The sequence below is a fragment of the Carcharhinus amblyrhynchos genome, chromosome 1 (assembly GCF_965287045.1).
Source record: "Carcharhinus amblyrhynchos chromosome 1, sCarAmb.v2.hapA, whole genome shotgun sequence".
NCBI lineage: Eukaryota > Metazoa > Chordata > Chondrichthyes > Carcharhiniformes > Carcharhinidae > Carcharhinus > Carcharhinus amblyrhynchos.
In genome coordinates, this window is record NC_137324.1 from 22,218,290 (window position 1) to 22,232,567 (window position 14,278).

At 40.9% G+C, this 14,278-nt stretch overlaps 1 protein-coding gene across 3 annotated transcripts in view; it reads left to right on the forward strand.

Moving 5' to 3' along the window:
• ptpra (protein tyrosine phosphatase receptor type A) overlaps positions 1-9,031 on the forward strand; it is a 257,679-nt gene extending 248,648 nt beyond the window's left edge. For all 3 annotated transcript variants that reach the window (XM_080196539.1, XM_080196648.1, XM_080196610.1), the window contains 2 exons: positions 4,254-4,389; positions 7,084-9,031. In XM_080196539.1, coding sequence (XP_080052665.1) covers positions 4,254-4,389; positions 7,084-7,158 — 211 coding nt within the window. In that variant the 3' untranslated portion in view covers positions 7,159-9,031. The remainder of the gene's footprint in view (positions 1-4,253; positions 4,390-7,083) is intronic.
• The last annotated feature ends 5,247 nt before the right edge of the window (positions 9,032-14,278 follow it).

Sequence of the window (14,278 nt, forward strand, 5' to 3'; positions counted from 1 at the left end):
CCTCAACTACTTAAAGCTAGTAACCTAATTTGATGCTCGGGAATTCTGTGCATGTTTTTGACCAAGCTAGGAGAGAAAGCATCAGTCTCCCAAATATTCATGTGTGCCAGCTGTTCAAGAGAGGAACGAGCTATTTTTGCAAAGCATAGTAAATTTTTGTATGAAATCTTCTTGAAGTTGTACAAGACATTTGTATGACCACACTCGGGATACTCCGTGCAGTTCTGGTCACCATATTATCAAAAGGATATTATTAAACTAGAAAGAGTGCAGAAAGGATTTACTAAGAAGTTACCAGGACTTGATGGTTTGTGTTATAAGGAGAGGCTGGGTAGACTGGAACATTTTTCCTCTACAGCATAGGAGGCTGAGCAGTGATCTTATAGAAGTCTATAAAATAATAAAGAGCACAGATCAATTAGATAGTCAATAGCTATTCCCAAAGGTAGCGGAGTCTAAAACTAGAGGGCATAGGTTTAAGATGAGAAGGGAGAGATACAAAAGTGTCCAGAGGGGCAATTTTTTTCACACAGAGGATGGTGAGTGTCTGGAACAAGCTGCCAGAGATGATAGTAGAGGCGGGTAAAATTTTGTCTTTTAAAAACATTTAGGTAGTTACATGGATAAAATGGGTATAGAGGGATATGGGCCAAATGTAGGCAATTGGGATTAGTTTAGGGGTTTAAAAAAAAGGGCGACATAGACAAGTTGGACCGAAGGGCTTGTTTCCATGCTATAAACTTCTATAACTCAACAGAAGAGCAAGAGAACAAGATCAAAAGGAAAGTTATGGCGTACGTGATGATAGACAGATTTAGAAATACTGACCAGCAAATGATGGGAAATGGGTTTGCAACCGTTCTTGGAAATGGCTTACTACTGGTAGGGGAAACAAGTGCATGGGTTTCCTCTGGGTGCTCCAGTTTCCTCCCACAGTCCAGAGATGAGCGGGTTAGGTGGAGTGGCCATGCTAAATTGCCAATTTACTGTCAGGAATTAGCAGAGTAAATATGTGGGGTTACAGGGATAGGGCCTGTGTGGGATAGTTGTCAGTGCAGATTCGATGTCCTGTGTACTGTAGGGATGGGTTTCCTCTGGGTGCTCCAGTTTCCTCCCACAGTCCAGAGATGAGTGGGTTAGGTGGAGTGGCCATGCTAAATTACCAATTTACTGTCAGGAATTAGCAGAGTAAATATGTGGGGTTACAGGGATAGGGCCTGTGTGGGATAGTTGTCAGTGCAGATTCGATGTCCTGTATACTGTAGGGATTCTATGATTCTACGTGTTACCAGGAAAATGGAAGGCACGAGTGGAATAATTTATGAGGAGCATTTGATAATTCTTGGATTACAATCTTCAGAGAAGAGAAGACTGATTTTTGATTTAGTTGAAGTTTATAAATTGATGCATGATCGTACTACCTCCAAGCCTGAAAAGTTCTTTACTCATAATTGATGTATTTTGTGTGGTCATCAGTATAAACTACAGAAGTTTGGTTTACATATTAATATTCACAAATTTTAAGAGGCAAAATTAGGTGTCCCCCCACCCCCGACCCTTCTATACCAGCGAGAATTGCATCTTGATTTTTAAGTTGAAACTTGGAAAGCTTTGTCTGATCTTTGCTGTGAATGTTGAAAATGTCATGGCTTTTGAGAACTTGTCAGAAACATAGGCCACAATCTTACCGGCTCATCCCCGCGGTCAATTGGCAAGCTGAGCTGGTAAGATAGGACTAGGGGGCACAGCCTCAAGATAAAGGGGAGGCGGTTTAGAACGGAGTTGAGGAGGAACTTCTTCACTCAAAGGGTGGTGAATCTCTGGAATTCTCTGCCCGTTGAAGTGGTGGAGGCTGCCTCGCTAAATATTTTTAAGAAGCGGGTTGATGGGTTCTTGATAAGAGAGGGGATTAAGGGTTATGGGGAGAGGGCGGGAAAGTGGAACTGAGCCACAACAGATCAGCCATGATCTTATTGAATGGCGGGGCAGGCTCGAAGGGCTAGATGGCCTACTCCTGCTCCTATTTCTTACGTTCTTATGTTCTTATGTTCTTAAGATAGAGTGAGAAGCAAAAAATCAGGATCATGCCTTTCACCTAATGTTATTAGTGAGACCCAGGCTCTATCGTCTGGGCTCACTCGGACTTCGCCCCTCACCCTATACCAGTGAGGATGACTTATGGTCCCCACCAATGGGAGCCAGATGTGATGGCCTCATCGATGGGACCGGAGGTCATTCAAGCCCCCTGTGAGTGGTCGGGGTAGGACTAGGCAGTGTCAGCCTGGCACTCGTCACAGGCCTGAGAAGGGAAGGACCTTGAAGTGGGGTGGGGAGGGGAAATAGAGGATCTCTGCAGGCAGGGATTGATTGGGCAGGGGTTAAGAACAAAGAACAGCACAGTACAGGAAACAGGCCCTTTGGCCCTACAAGCCCACGCCACCCATTTTAACACTCTGACTGCCTTATTCAAGTCTTTCGTCGATCGTCGACATTTTTGTCTATCGCTAGCGGACTCCACAATAAAGGGGGTGCAAAATTAGGGAATTATATGTGCGCCAGATTAAGGGAGATCCAATTCAGGGACAATTTATTGACACCAATCAGCCTAAAAAGCACGTTTTTGGGATGTGGGAGGAAACCGGACCACCCGGAGAAAACCCACAGAAGCACGGGGAGAATGTGCAAACTCCCACAGACATTGATCCAAGCCGGAGATCCGACCCAGGTCCCTGTAACTGCACAGCAGACAGTGATAGTCACTGAGCTGTCATGTTGCCCATCAATTGGTCCAGTTTAAGCGTACACTAACGCACGTTGATCAATCAGGGAGTTTGATCTATTTAAAGGGCGAAAAGCTGCAGCATGCTACGGTGCAGAGGGACCTTGTGCATGAGTCGCAAAAACCTAGTCTGGAGGTGCAGCAGGTGATCAAGAAGGCGAATGGGATGCTGGCCTTGATAGTGAGGGGGATAGAATATAAAAGCAGGGAGGTCTTGCTGCAACTGTACAGGGCACTGGTGAGGCCGCAGCTGGAGTACTGTGTGCAGTTTTAGTTGCCGCACTTGCGCAAGGATATTTTGGCCTTGGAGGGAGTGCAGAGGAGGTTCACTAGGCTGATACCGGAGATGAGGGGGTTGGACTATGAAGAGAGACTAATAGACTGGGTCTGTACTCGTTGGAGTTTAGAAGGATAAGGGGTGATCTTATAGAGACGTATAAGATAATGAAGGGGATGGATAGGATAGAGGTAGAGAGATTCTTCCCGTTCAGAAAGGACAGCAGGACTAGAGGGCACAGCCTCAAGGTAAGGGGGGGGGGGCAGTTTAGAACAAAGTTGAGGAGGAACTTCTTCCCTCAAAGGGTGGTGAATCTCTGGAATTCTCTGCCCATTGGAAGTGGTGGAGGCTACCTCGCTAAATATATTTAAGTCACGGGTAGATAGGTTTTTGGTAGGCAAGGGAATTAAGGGTTATGGAGAGAAAGCAGGAAAGTGGAACTGAGCCACTTCAGATCAACCATGATCTTATTGAATGGCGGGGCAGGCTCGAAGGGCTAGATGGCCTACTCCTGCTCCTACTACTTATGTTCTTATGATCGCTGGGGGCAGTGATCAGAGGGGTGGGGGAAACTTTGCCATGGCAGTGATCGGGGTGGGGAGGCTATACTGGAGATCAGGGCACCTGCGCAGTGGTGCCCAAGAGGTTAGCAGTCAGTGAGATTAGGCTATGCCCCTCCTCCTACTGGCAGGAATCACATCCTGACTCTTTTTAAGTTCCATACGAATGCAACTAGGAGCTCACCCCAATTTCTCTCCTGTTTTTACGTTGTTTGGTGCTTAAAATTTCACCCATGGTGTGATTTCTGTTTATGTATTGTCTGATGATGTTTTTGCTATTCTTGTTTTCAGTACTGTGTCTATGTGCTTTGCACTGTAAGGCAATAAAGATCAATAAATAAAAGAGAACCAGAGAACAGCAATAAGGCACAAGCAAATCCCAAAATAAGGGAATGTAATTTCTGATTTGAGTCTGCAATGCAGTAAGCTTTCAACACATAGTTTGCCTGTCATGAGGTTCATAGTGTGTGTCAGCATTCTTCACTTGAAGTAGGGTTAAAGCACAGGAGCAATTGCACCAGGATTTGAAGAGTAATTCAGTCCCCATTTTAAAGTCATATGCTGTGTCCTTATTTTTATATTTCTATTGTGAATTTCTGTGTCTGCATTTATTGCATATCCCGACATGTACTTACAGTGCTGGTGCTGGAAGGACAGGCACATTCTGTGCTCTGAGTACTGTCCTGGAAAGAGTAAAAGCTGAGGGCATCCTGGATGTGTTTCAGACTGTAAAGAGTCTACGGCTACAGAGACCACATATGGTCCAGACACTGGTAAGTTCTGTGAGCTGAACGTAGGTATTTTTAGGACTGATTGTTTCAGTCCGAGGTTTTAAAAGGACGGCAGAGACATGTTAATAACTAATACTGTGTTAAATAGCAGAAATTATAGATATGAATTTTTGTGCTCACGTATCACTTTTCATTGAGAGCTAAAACATCTTACAGTTTAAAAGAGCTCTAATTTTACAGTTAACTTTCCTTAATGCATTATGTCACTATTAATGTTCATTAATATGGGAGGCCACTTTCTCTGAGAGTAATAAGGAATAACGAGCAGTTCTACATAGCTGCAGATTTAAACCCAACCTTGATTATAATCAGTATTTTTATCTGAAAGTCAAATTGAATAGAAATACAGCATGCCGATTATTATACTTTTGAATATTTTTGTTGGTGCAACACCTCAGTTATCGTGCTGTAACAATACTTAAAGCAATTGATTGTTGGATTCATGAGCTAAAGAATAAGGAAAGAAAGATTTTTCACCTATAGGATGGAATTTTATTGACTCTTGGGCAGCAAGAACAAAGGCCAAACTGACAGCTCCCCGACACAGCCCTCTCACCAAGGATGCTTTCTGGTGACTCTGCTGTCCATTGGATGAAGGAAGGCAACCAATTTGAATATTTAAACAACAAAATAAAGGCAATTTGCTCCAAAAGTGCCATTTTGTCAGCTGCAGGGGAGTCCCTGCTGCACGGAGACAGCTTCCCAAGGAGCTTTCAGAACCAGAGGCTCTTGGCCCAAAGAGGGAGATTCCCCTCTATTCTCTGGAGGCTGCCTGCTGCAACTTTAGGAAAATGCACATTCCCTATGATTGGGCTGGCAGCATGGAAGATTGACTACCTCCCCAGCCTGCTGGCTCTTAATTGCCAGCTTCTAATAATGTCATGGGAGAGGCCTACTGTCCAAACAGACTGGTGAACCACCAATGAAAGAATCCACTCAATGACAGATTTCTCACTGTTTTTGTAAACTTTCGCCTAAATTGCCTTGTGTCCCCCAGAAATATCCCAGACAACTTGTATAACTGAATTACAGCAATTAAAATTAAGTGAATGGAACAGCTATTTTGCTAACAGCAATATCTCACAAATAGCACAGGAGTGATTGACTACTTAATCTATTTTTTTTGTTGTTCATGATGGTCAAGTGAAATGTTTGCCAGACCTTCTCTTGAAGTAATGGCACAGGGCCTAAAATATTTAGTTGAAACTCCAGACCAAGCAGATGGCACCTCAGTTTAATATTCCATTTGAAGAATGCACCTTTGACAATACTGCATTCTATCAGTACTGCATGGGTAATATGCTCTTGATAATAAGGTGCCTAAAAATGCACACTGTACCCTGTGGCCTTGAACAAGTTTATCAATTTCTCTATACTCTTATTTTCTATTCCTCTGCAGAGCCCATATTAGTTTTTCATTTGTCTTATATACTTGCATTCACATTTTCAAGAAATAATTAAATCCTTGAGTCATTCTTCAACTGGGACTCTTCAGTGTCTATCTGTCGAGTGTATTCACTAATTTCTTCCAGAATACATTAAGTCACACTTCTGCATGTTAAATTATGCCTCCCTTTTGCCTGTCGAGTGCATTGGCGCTGCGGTTGCACAGTGGTTAGCACCGCTGCCTCACTGCCCCAGGGACCCCAATTCGATTCCTGGCTCGGATCACTGTCTATGTGGAGTTTGCACATTTTCCTCATGTCCGCATGGGTTTCCTCCAGATGCTCCGGTTTCCTCCCACAGTCCAAAAGACGTGCTGGTTAAGTGCATTGGCCATTCTAAATTCTCTCTCAGGCGCTGGAGTGTGGCAACTAGGGGATTTTAACAGTAACTTCATTGCAGTGTTAATGTAAGCTACTTGTGACAATAATAATAATTAACTTGTCCATGTCCTGTTTAAGCCTTTTACTATTCTCTTCGCTATTTGTCTGTACTTTTCTTTTTTTTAATTAGTTTTGATATCCTGCTGACTATGCCCAAACCAAATCATTTACATATAGAGAGAACAAAAATGGTCCACAACTTGCAGCACATCAATTGCAACCCTTTAATCCAAAGAATACATAGGAATCCTAACATTATGTTCTTTCAACCAGTTTTCCAGTGATAATCTTTAGTTAGAATACACCCAATATTTTTTGTTATGAAACCTCATGTGAGACACCTTATCAACTACGTTAGGTTAAGGAATAAGAGAATTTGACAAATTATTGAGAATAAGACACCACGTTTTTGTGGAAAACATCACATTGTCTGAGTTTCCTCATCTTACAAAAATGCCTTTCTGAACTATGCACTTATTGTAATTGAAAGACTTTTGAGCCTCTCTTATTTCAAATAAGGTGTCAGTAAATGTGTTCAAAGAGAGATCTTGGCTGTCTTGTTTTGACTGATCATGCTTTCCCCTCTCTACCTCCATTAATGAAGAAACACAAATTTTCCCTTTGCTATCTACCGACACCACCAACAGAGCTGAGAACTTCATGAAATATGATGAATTCTGTAAAGTAACTAATAAAACACTGGGGGTTAGCATAGCACAGATCTGCTCCATTTTCATATTTTTCTTAAGTTTTATGGGTTTTTTTTAACTAAGATGCCTAATGTTTTTGTTGTTGTTCAAATGTACTTTAAACCATATCTGAGACCTAGAATTTTTATTTTTTTCTGCAGGAACAGTATGAATTCTGCTACAAAGTCGTGCAAGAGTACATTGATGCATTTTCGGATTATGCTAACTTCAAGTGAAAAATGCCTTCGTAATATTTTGTAATATTCTATTTGTTAATATACCCAAACCTGTGTACATATCTTAATGGTTTTAGAGGTTGGTACCATAGGCTTCATATTAGCTAGAGATTTTATATGTAGCAGATGTTTAGCATATTAGTCTCATTTCAACAGTTGATTGAGTAATGTAAGCTGATGTTCAGATTGCTGTTGATCAAATTTATTTAGTAACTGCTTGGAAGGGTATTCATTGAATTCAAGGGGATAGGGCAGAATAAAAGAGTAAAGTCATGTGACCACAAAATCTGTGGCTTTATCAGCCGATGCCCCTGAATTAAATTTGTCATTGCCAATTCTTTGTTTTTTCAAATACTTGATGATAGTCAAGTTGGAAATACCATTCAGTCATTAATTGATCAGTGCCATTTAGACATGATACCTTTTCACTTGGACCATTCTCTTCCTCAGGCAATTAACAAGTTTGTAATTGTACACTTTATACTTTCAATGTCATGCCTTTTTATTTATCAGATTTGAGGTAGAAGCAGTACTTTCCATTATTGAGATGTGTAGAAAGGCAAAAACGCCTTCAGAAACGCTTATCTATATTGTAGAAATGCAGACCTGTAAAAGGGGTACAATAAGAAAATACTGCTTTTAAAAAAAGCTTTTTTTTTTGCAAGCCTACATAGGCTGAACTAAAAAGTACTGGATATACTATCTGCATTATTTTCACATATCCCAAAATCTGCAATGTCCTGGTTCTTTACAAGACTTTGATCTTGTAAAATTAACACAAATCTCTAAGCGTTTTCTTTTTTCCTGAATTAAAAATACATGGAACTTGTTATAAAGTTCTGTACAAATAAAAAGATGTGTGGGCTTCGAGTAATAAGTTTGGAACTACAGTCTTGATAGGACAATATAAAAGAATACTCTTTAACCATAGCTATTGTGTACTGTACATATGAGCTGCAATCTGAAGGGTATTGAATTATTTGTTATGTATGTTATTAAAATCTATTTGTTTGAGCTTCTGTCTCTATAAAAAAAACCTAATTAAATAATCTGGACATTTCTAAAATGTGAAAGGCTTGCCTGGGATTTACCATCATTTTCCTTTAGACACAACTGCTCGTTTTCCAACTTTTACCCCATTAACACAGCCTTTGTGCAAAACTGGAGCTTAATACTAGTAGTTTGCACAGGGGAAATTAAAGATCAGTTAAATGCAGTGATTCATATGTATTGTTTATGTGTCTAATTTGGACCAAAAATTTATTATTCAGATTATGTGGCTTAAAAAATCTTCGAGTTTTAAAATTGATCATTTAAAAAAAAACTAGTTGATAAATGTAAATGTCTTTGATTTATCATTCGCTCCTAACAATTATATTTTTCTTAATGTACAAATAACTGCAGTTTCTTAACCTGTATTTATTTTTTTATGATGAGAAAATTTAGTGGATTTTTTAAGTTTATTTTTAAGTTTATCTTTTAGTAGTTTAGGAGCACTCATTGACAGGTAATTTTGAGGTGAAGCAAAGTTGGGTCAGTATTTGGATATTGTAGCTTACACCAGCTTATACCATGACCTGTATGACATATGGTGCATAGTCCCATTAAGTTATTTGAGTTTTTGCTCATGCCATATTTGAAAAACATGACACGGCTGTTTGCCAAGTTCTCTGTAGTGCATTCAGTAGATAGACTATGGTAATTTACTATATGTTCAATGGATTTAATGTCAGCTTCCTACCTTCAGTAATTCTGCTATCACTGACCGCACTAGTGTAAATAGATATTGACTGAATCCCTGACTCTTGAAACTTTGGTATTTTGGGACAATGGCTAAGCTAAAGCTATAATCGGAATAAATGTGCTCATTACAAAAAAAAATGCTTATTTGTTTCTTTATTTCTTCTTGTTTTGTATGAGTTGATTGATGTAAACTAGAAAATTAGGACAGTTTTATTTGGCGGTTATTGGATGGGATTTCCTGGCCATCCTCGCCCTAAAAAGGAAAATTCCACCCAAGGTCAACGGACTTTTGCATGATTGCCCCACCCGCTATGATTCTCGTAGCAGACGGAGTGGGAAAATTCCACAGATTGTTTGTTTCTAACCACTCGCAGACACTTTGTGTAGGGTTAACATTTATGAATCAAGGTGGCTTTTCCACATCTTTACAACTTTTTTTATTTTTGCTTTTCAAGTCAACCAGTTTAGAACAGACACAAAACACATGGATTCGTATCCATTGGCACTAAATTAATTGTTTGAATAAAGGAAGATACTCATTACTTCCCTGCGGACACATTCTGTTGCGGCATTTGGAAACCAGCCAATATTTGGGAAGCTTGACTGCAGAAAAATAATATTTTATCTCCTTAAAAATATTTCATCTACATTTGTTGGGCAGGGAATCACCCAAATGAAGGTTATCACAAGTTCACGAAAGCACATTAGTCAGAATCACAACAGTAAATGTCAGCAATCCAGAGCTGCTACAATATTGCAGTTGATGACAAATTTTTCAGCTGATGAAAACTTTGTATCTTGGTTTGTGTCAGGATTTCAAGTCTCTATTTTTATCCATAGGGTTACCAGTGAAATTATTTCCATTACGCATTTTAAGTGAACGTGCTGAGATACTAGAATTTTTGTTTCTAAATTACCATTCAGATGCAGAACTTTTTGAATAAAAGTCCTGGACCTGGTCTTCTTTGTAAACTCTGTGGTAACTTCCATAAACCAAAGGACTCTATATACATCTTCATTTGAGTGCTTTTTCATTCTCAGAATATGGGTGACTGTAGGACAGTCAGCATTCAAGAGGCAACTTAATTTGACCCAGAAAATGGTCATCGAATCCCAACAGTGCAGAAGGGGGCCATTCAGCTCATTGAGACTGCACTGACAACAATAACACCCAGCTCCTATCTTATTTCTCAACCCCACATATTTACCCTATTAGTTCTCCTGACACTAAGGGGCAATTTAGCATGTCCAATCAACCTAACTCTGCACATCTTTTGGACTGTGTCAGGAAACCTGAGCACCTGGAGGAAATCCATGCAGACTCTGCACAGTCACCCAAGACAGGAACTGAATTCAGGTCCCTGGCGCTGTGAGGCAGCAGTGCTAACCACTGTGCCACGGTGCCGACTGGGGTGGTCGGCACCTTCCTGAATTTGCAGTCTGTGATGGAAGTACTCACTTATAACAATATAAGAGGTAAAATGTTCCATAATTTTGACTCGATGATGTTGAAGGGATAGTGATGCATGTCCAAATCAGGATGGCATTGAACTTGGAGGTGATTGTGTTTCCATGTACCTGCTGCCATTTTGTCATGAGTTATAGCAGCTGCAGGTTTTGGTGAGTTGCTGCAGTGCATCTTGTGGATACTGCATAGAATTTTGGGCCTAGACAATTGACAGCAAGGCACCAACAATTAAAATCAAGGATGATTAGCAGCCATATTTAAATGAGTGCAGATATCTCTCAGGGTTACAAGGCTCAACCCTCCATTAAAATAGGTCTTGATGTCGGAGGTTTCTTGCCTTGGTTTTGTCAGTTCTGATGACAAATAAAGGGATCTGGAAACCAGACAGTCACACGAAATAGTGAGAAAGCTTGTGGGGTAGTTAACATAGGACTTCGTCAAGCTGTAATTCACATTAAATTTAATGAAATGATCCTTGCGTTTCAGTTACCTTTCACCATTTTCTGCTTTTATTTTGCACAGGAGCCTGCAGGCTTTGTATTTAAGGATATATATGTATTACACATTTCAACTCATTCAGGGTACTGAAGATGTTAAAGCCTGTGACTGTGAACTGCTCAACCTTTGCTGAAAATGTTCAGATGAAATTTGAAATAGAAGCAAGACTAATGTGTGTCCTTATGGAAGTGAGGTCTTTACTGAGATGAATGAGAGCCATGCTGAGGTCTCACCAGGAAATCAAGTCTGATCTAAATAAACAGTGCTGAGGTGTAAAGGCTGTGCGGAGATGTTGACTGAAGATCTGAAGGGGAATGTTGTTGAGAAGTGAATCAATAACCCATTTCCTTTAGTTGCTCAGTGATGAGAGATAGTAATTACTGTGAACATGAATTGGCAAGTCAGGGGTCAACTTACTGCTGTAAATGCTTCAATGATCTCTCCACTAACCATCTTGCAAAGTCACAATTTCGAAGATGACACTTTAATGTCTGAAATAGTTAGAACTAAGTCGCAGTTAGGTTGGTTAAGTAATTTCCCATTAATGGTGTCCTTTGACACTACAAACATAACGTTCTAATCTCCGTCATGTTCAATTTTACAACTTTGCATTACCAAAACAAGTCTGCCGATCACTCAGATTTTCCTAGTAAACCATATATTTTTATCTTTTCCTGATTTGGTTTTCTCAATATATTTACCAGTGCAATACACATTAGAATCCATAAAAATAAGTTTTGAAGCAATCCTCACTCTTTAAGTGTTTGCATAACATCCGATATGGATTCTTTTATTACAAAAGGTGATGTTGATGTCAGGGTTGGGTGACTACAACAGACATGCTCACATTTTGAAATATGGTTGTAGTGTAACCCACCACCCCATCCCATCACCCCTAAGAATTCTATCAAGCAACAGCATCAGCCTTAGAGCGCTCACAAAACCTGGGAACCAGTGAGCCAGCAACTTAGAGGCTAGTGAAGGGGTGTAGCTAGCAAACTAACAAATGCAGCAGAGCAACTAGCCAAATGCAAGATGAGCAACATCAAAAGAGTGAAAGTCATTAATCGGGAGATGGTCAGTTGACACGTTACAGCCTGAGGTGGAGTCTGAAAAGAGTAGAAGTAGCTGCTCATAGAATCCCTACAGTGCACAAGGAGGCCATTTGGCCCATCAAGTCTGCACCGACAAAAATCCCACCCAATCCTCCTATCCCCATAACACTAAGGAGCAATTTAGCATAGCCAATCCATCTAACCAGCATATCTTTGGAGTGTGGGATGAAACCAGAGCACCCGGAGGAAATCCCCGCAAACACAGGGAAAATGTGCAAACTCCACACAGACAGTGACCCAAGCTTGGAATCGAACCCTGACCCCTGGAGCTGTGAGGCAGCAGTGCTAATCACTGTGCTGCCCTTTTTTTAAACAGATGTGGAGAAAACCTCGAGTGTTTAGACACTTTTGGTCAACTCAGTATACTATGCAGAGTGTAGGATTGGAAATGAAAGTGGAGGTCTTAGGTGGATTGGTGGTGGAGGGGCCAAAAGCAAATACATATATTTAATCCAGGGTATGTTTTCCCATCAATATAAAAACTGGAGCCACTTGCAGAAATTCAAATGTATTAGATCTCTGCCTCTTGCTTTAAGGAATTTAGATCAACATTGAAAACTTGAGTCAGCACCCTGCTCCACATGTCCAACATTTTCTGGGAGTTGCTAAAAGACTGTGTCTCCATCAATATCCCCCACCTTAATGGTGGCAAAGCTTAGCAACAAGGTGTGAAAAACATTGCTGATATATGAAACTTCTATAATGCAGAAATGAGTGCATGTTACTTCTCTGACTCCATCACAGTTACCAATCTTCAGTCAAATGGAATCACGCCACTTGATATTTAAAAAATGGTAGGGTGCACTGACACAGATGCAATATACATCTGAAGATGATTGATGAGGCTAGGGCAGTGGATGTTGTCTACGTGGACTTCAGTAAGGCTTTTGACAAGGTCCCTCATGGCAGACTGGTATAGAAGATGAAGCCACTTGGGATCAGAGGTCAGCTGTGAATGTGGGTACAAAACTGGCTCGGTCAAAGAAGACAGGCTAGCAGTGGAAGAGTATGTTTCTGAATGGAGGGCTGTGATAAGTGGTATTCCTCAGGGATCAGTGAACAAAGAAAATTACAGCACAGGAACCTCCATCAGCAAAGATGTTGTGAAGAAAAAGACAAAGGGACTATAAATGGTGGGGAGATCATGGCTAAGAAGGGTGCTGATAGCGGCACATTGAGAATTCAGAATATGTTAATAGAACAACAAAGGTAAGTAATTTGACAAAGGACAATCTAGAACAGGTAAAAGATAGCCCCAGTAGGGTGGGACGAGGGAAGGCTGTGGTGAGGGAGAAAAGGTAGAAAGGGGAATAAAAAAAGGCTATAGAAAAATCATTCAATGGAAGAAATGAAAGTAAGTTAATAGGAATAAAAAAATGGGGTGAAGATGGAGGAGAGAGTTCAATATCTGAAGTTGTTGAACTCAGTGTTAAGCCGGAAGTGGCTCATTGGAAAGTGAGATGCTATTCCTTAAGTTTTCATTGGGCTTCACACATTCAACATTGCAACAGGTCAAGGACGGGAACGTTGACATGAGAACAGGGTTGTGATTTGAAATGGTAAGTGGCAGGAAGTTCTGGGTCCTCCTTGTGGATAAACCAAGGGTGTTCTGCAAAGTGATCACGCAGTCTGCGTTTGAACAAAAACATAAGAACATAAGAAATAGGAGCAGGAGTAGGCCAACTAGCCCTTCGAGCCTGCCCTGCCATTCAATAAGATCATGGCTGATCTGTCGTGGCTCAGTTCCAAATTCCCGCCCTCTCCCCATAACCCTTAATCCCCTCTCTTATCAAAAACCCATCAACCCGCATCTTAAAAATATTTAGCGAGGCAGCCTCCACCACTTCAATGGGCAGAGAATTCCAGAGATTCACCACCCTTTGAGTGAAGAAGTTCTTCCTCAACTCCGTTCTAAACCGCCCCCCTCTTTATCTTGAGGCTGTGCCCCCTAGTCCTACTATCCTTTCTGAGCGGGAAGTCTCTCCACCTCTATCCTATCCATCCCATTCATCATCTTATACGTCTCAATGAGATCTCCCCTCATTCTTCTAAACTCTAACGAGTACAAGCCTAATTTATTCAGCCTCTCCTCATAGCTCAACCCCCTCAACTCCGGTATCAGCCTAGTAAACCTCCTCTGCACTCCCTCCAAGGCCAAAATATCTTTGCGCAGGTGCGGCACCCAAAACTGCACACAGTACTCCAGCTGCGGCCTCACCAATGCCCTATACAGCTGCAGCAAGACCTCCCTACTTTTATATTCAATCCCCTCGCTATGAAGGCCAGCATCCCATTC